We start from the raw sequence: 2,273 nt of genomic DNA, 5'->3' as shown, positions 1-2,273 counted from the left end.
GTTGTAATACGTACGTACATTGATCGACGAAAATCGAATACTGCTTTGATAGCCTAAAATTAATATATTTTTTTTATTTTAGGTGTAATTTATTATCAATAGTTAATAGATTAACGATTGCTACATGTGATTAACATAAAAAAATAAACAAGTAAAATATGCAAATAAAGGAAAATAAGAGTCATATAAAAGTATATAAATATAAATATATATATATATATATATATATATATATATATATATATATATGAATATATTTTTCATATTTGAATATATAAATATAATTATACCTGAACTTTTAAATTCAAATAAATAATTTTCTTTTAATTGTCTATGATTCTTAAAGTTAAGCAAATTAATATTTTATATATATATATATATATATATATATATATATATATATATACCATATACATATATATACGTACGTGTTTTTAAGGAGTATCGTTATATTTTTATGATTTATTACAAGATCAATTTTTTCTTTTATCTTTATGAAATTCGATAAATAATTGCGTATGTATATACATACATACATATACCTACATGTACATCTTTTGTAATTCATTCGCTGAAGATAAAAATCTTGTAATAAACGTACTACAATTTGTAAAATTTCCTGAGAGCTGGAGCACGTAACCGACTAACTGTAAAGTTATTCGAGTGAAGCGTTTAAATACAATCACCCATGTGATTGGTGCTTAGAGTTAGCACGATTGACCAATCAGGTTCTGTGTCCGATCGAACTGTAGGTTTGTTCGTTTTCCTGACGCTTTCTCGATCCTCGGGCCGGTCTTTCGTTTTTTTCTCTATCTCCAAAACGCGAACATATCTCCATCTTGTTTCACAAGTGCAGAAATGTCTAGATCTAGGGATTACAAGGAAAACAAACAAATCTGAGTAGTTTAGTGTTACTTTGAAATTGACGTATTAACCTTTATCAAGGTGTTTGTCTGTATAGAAGAGTGCACTTTAATATTTCATTTTTATAAATACAATGGTATGTTTATTTATTATTATCATGTAAGTAAAGAGAATAATATTTTGGTCTTCTCAAAATAAATGTAATTTAATTCTTTCAGTTGCCTTTGACTTTGTTGAAGACAGCGCAAAATCATCCCATGGTAAGTTCTGGATTTTCACACATCTCTCTTGAAAAAACTATATATTTATTTAAATCTTAATATATATTAGAATTAAATTAAATTTTTTGTTGCAGCTGGTAGAGCTGAAGAATGGAGAAACGTATAATGGTCACTTAGTTAGTTGCGACAACTGGATGAACATAAACCTTAGAGAAGTTATATGTACTTCCAGGGTACGATCATTCTACATATATCTCTAATTTATAATAATATAGCAATTTATATAAACTGAGAGATGGAATGGTAAATGACTGAAGAAAGTAAAATGTGTTATAAGCAATTTAGAAATGCATTGAATTGGTTGAGACTCAAAAGTCTTACAATTTTATTTATATATAGGTATTCATTATTAATATTTAACAATTATATTAGGATGGTGACAAGTTTTGGAGGATGCCTGAGTGCTATATAAGAGGCAGCACAATAAAGTATTTGAGAATTCCTGATGAAGTAATAGACATGGTAAAAGAAGATATACAAATGAAATCAAGAGGACGTGGTGAAATGAAAGGTCGGGGCCAGAGTCAAAGAGGACGTGGTAGTGGAAGAGGTAATGCTACAGTTAATTTTATTAATATATATGTGTGTATATATACACACACACAATTTGAAAATCCGTAGCTCATTGTTACGTGTTATATTTTATAGGTACCTTTGGCAGAGGAGGAAGAGGTCCAGCACCATTAAGTCGTGGGGGTGGTACTCAAGTTGGGAATAAATCACAAAATAAATCAAGATCTAAATGAAACTAAATAGTTATCTATATTCTATTGCAATTAAATCACTATAAATACTTTGTTGTTGGTATTTTTTTTACAAAGGCTTTTTGTAATTCAATTTTTTGTCTCAGATAATTTCATATAAACAAACCTATACTTACTGGTATAATAATAGCTGGATTTATGTAATGAAATTATAAAGGTACATAATGTACTTGGAGCAATAATATTGATCTTAATCTTACATTTGTACTAAAATTTATCAAACTGGATTTATCTTTATTATTTTTGTAATCTTTTTCATGTTAATACACAATGTATTTAAAAGACTGCAAATTTTTATTTACACTAAATTTTACAAATTGTAAAGTGTGATAGGTAAAAGTTATTAGTAAGAATATTAATAACA

General features: G+C 27.1%; 1 protein-coding gene across 1 annotated transcript; it reads left to right on the top strand.

Annotated features, from left to right (window-relative positions):
- The first annotated feature begins 840 nt into the window (after positions 1 to 840).
- Positions 841 to 2,163, top strand: LOC140669120 (U6 snRNA-associated Sm-like protein LSm4). The gene is made up of 5 exons (XM_072898668.1): positions 841 to 1,000; positions 1,083 to 1,124; positions 1,220 to 1,318; positions 1,518 to 1,695; positions 1,794 to 2,163. Exons 1-5 carry the CDS (start codon positions 998 to 1,000, stop codon positions 1,889 to 1,891), a joined length of 420 nt encoding a protein of 139 aa, XP_072754769.1. The 5' UTR covers positions 841 to 997; the 3' UTR covers positions 1,892 to 2,163.
- Positions 2,164 to 2,273: the final 110 nt, after the last annotated feature.

This window comes from Anoplolepis gracilipes, chromosome 8, assembly GCF_047496725.1.
Source record: "Anoplolepis gracilipes chromosome 8, ASM4749672v1, whole genome shotgun sequence".
NCBI classification, from domain to species: domain Eukaryota; kingdom Metazoa; phylum Arthropoda; class Insecta; order Hymenoptera; family Formicidae; genus Anoplolepis; species Anoplolepis gracilipes.
Note: the sequence above shows the minus strand (reverse complement) of the source record. Positions and strands in the feature narration are given on the sequence as shown.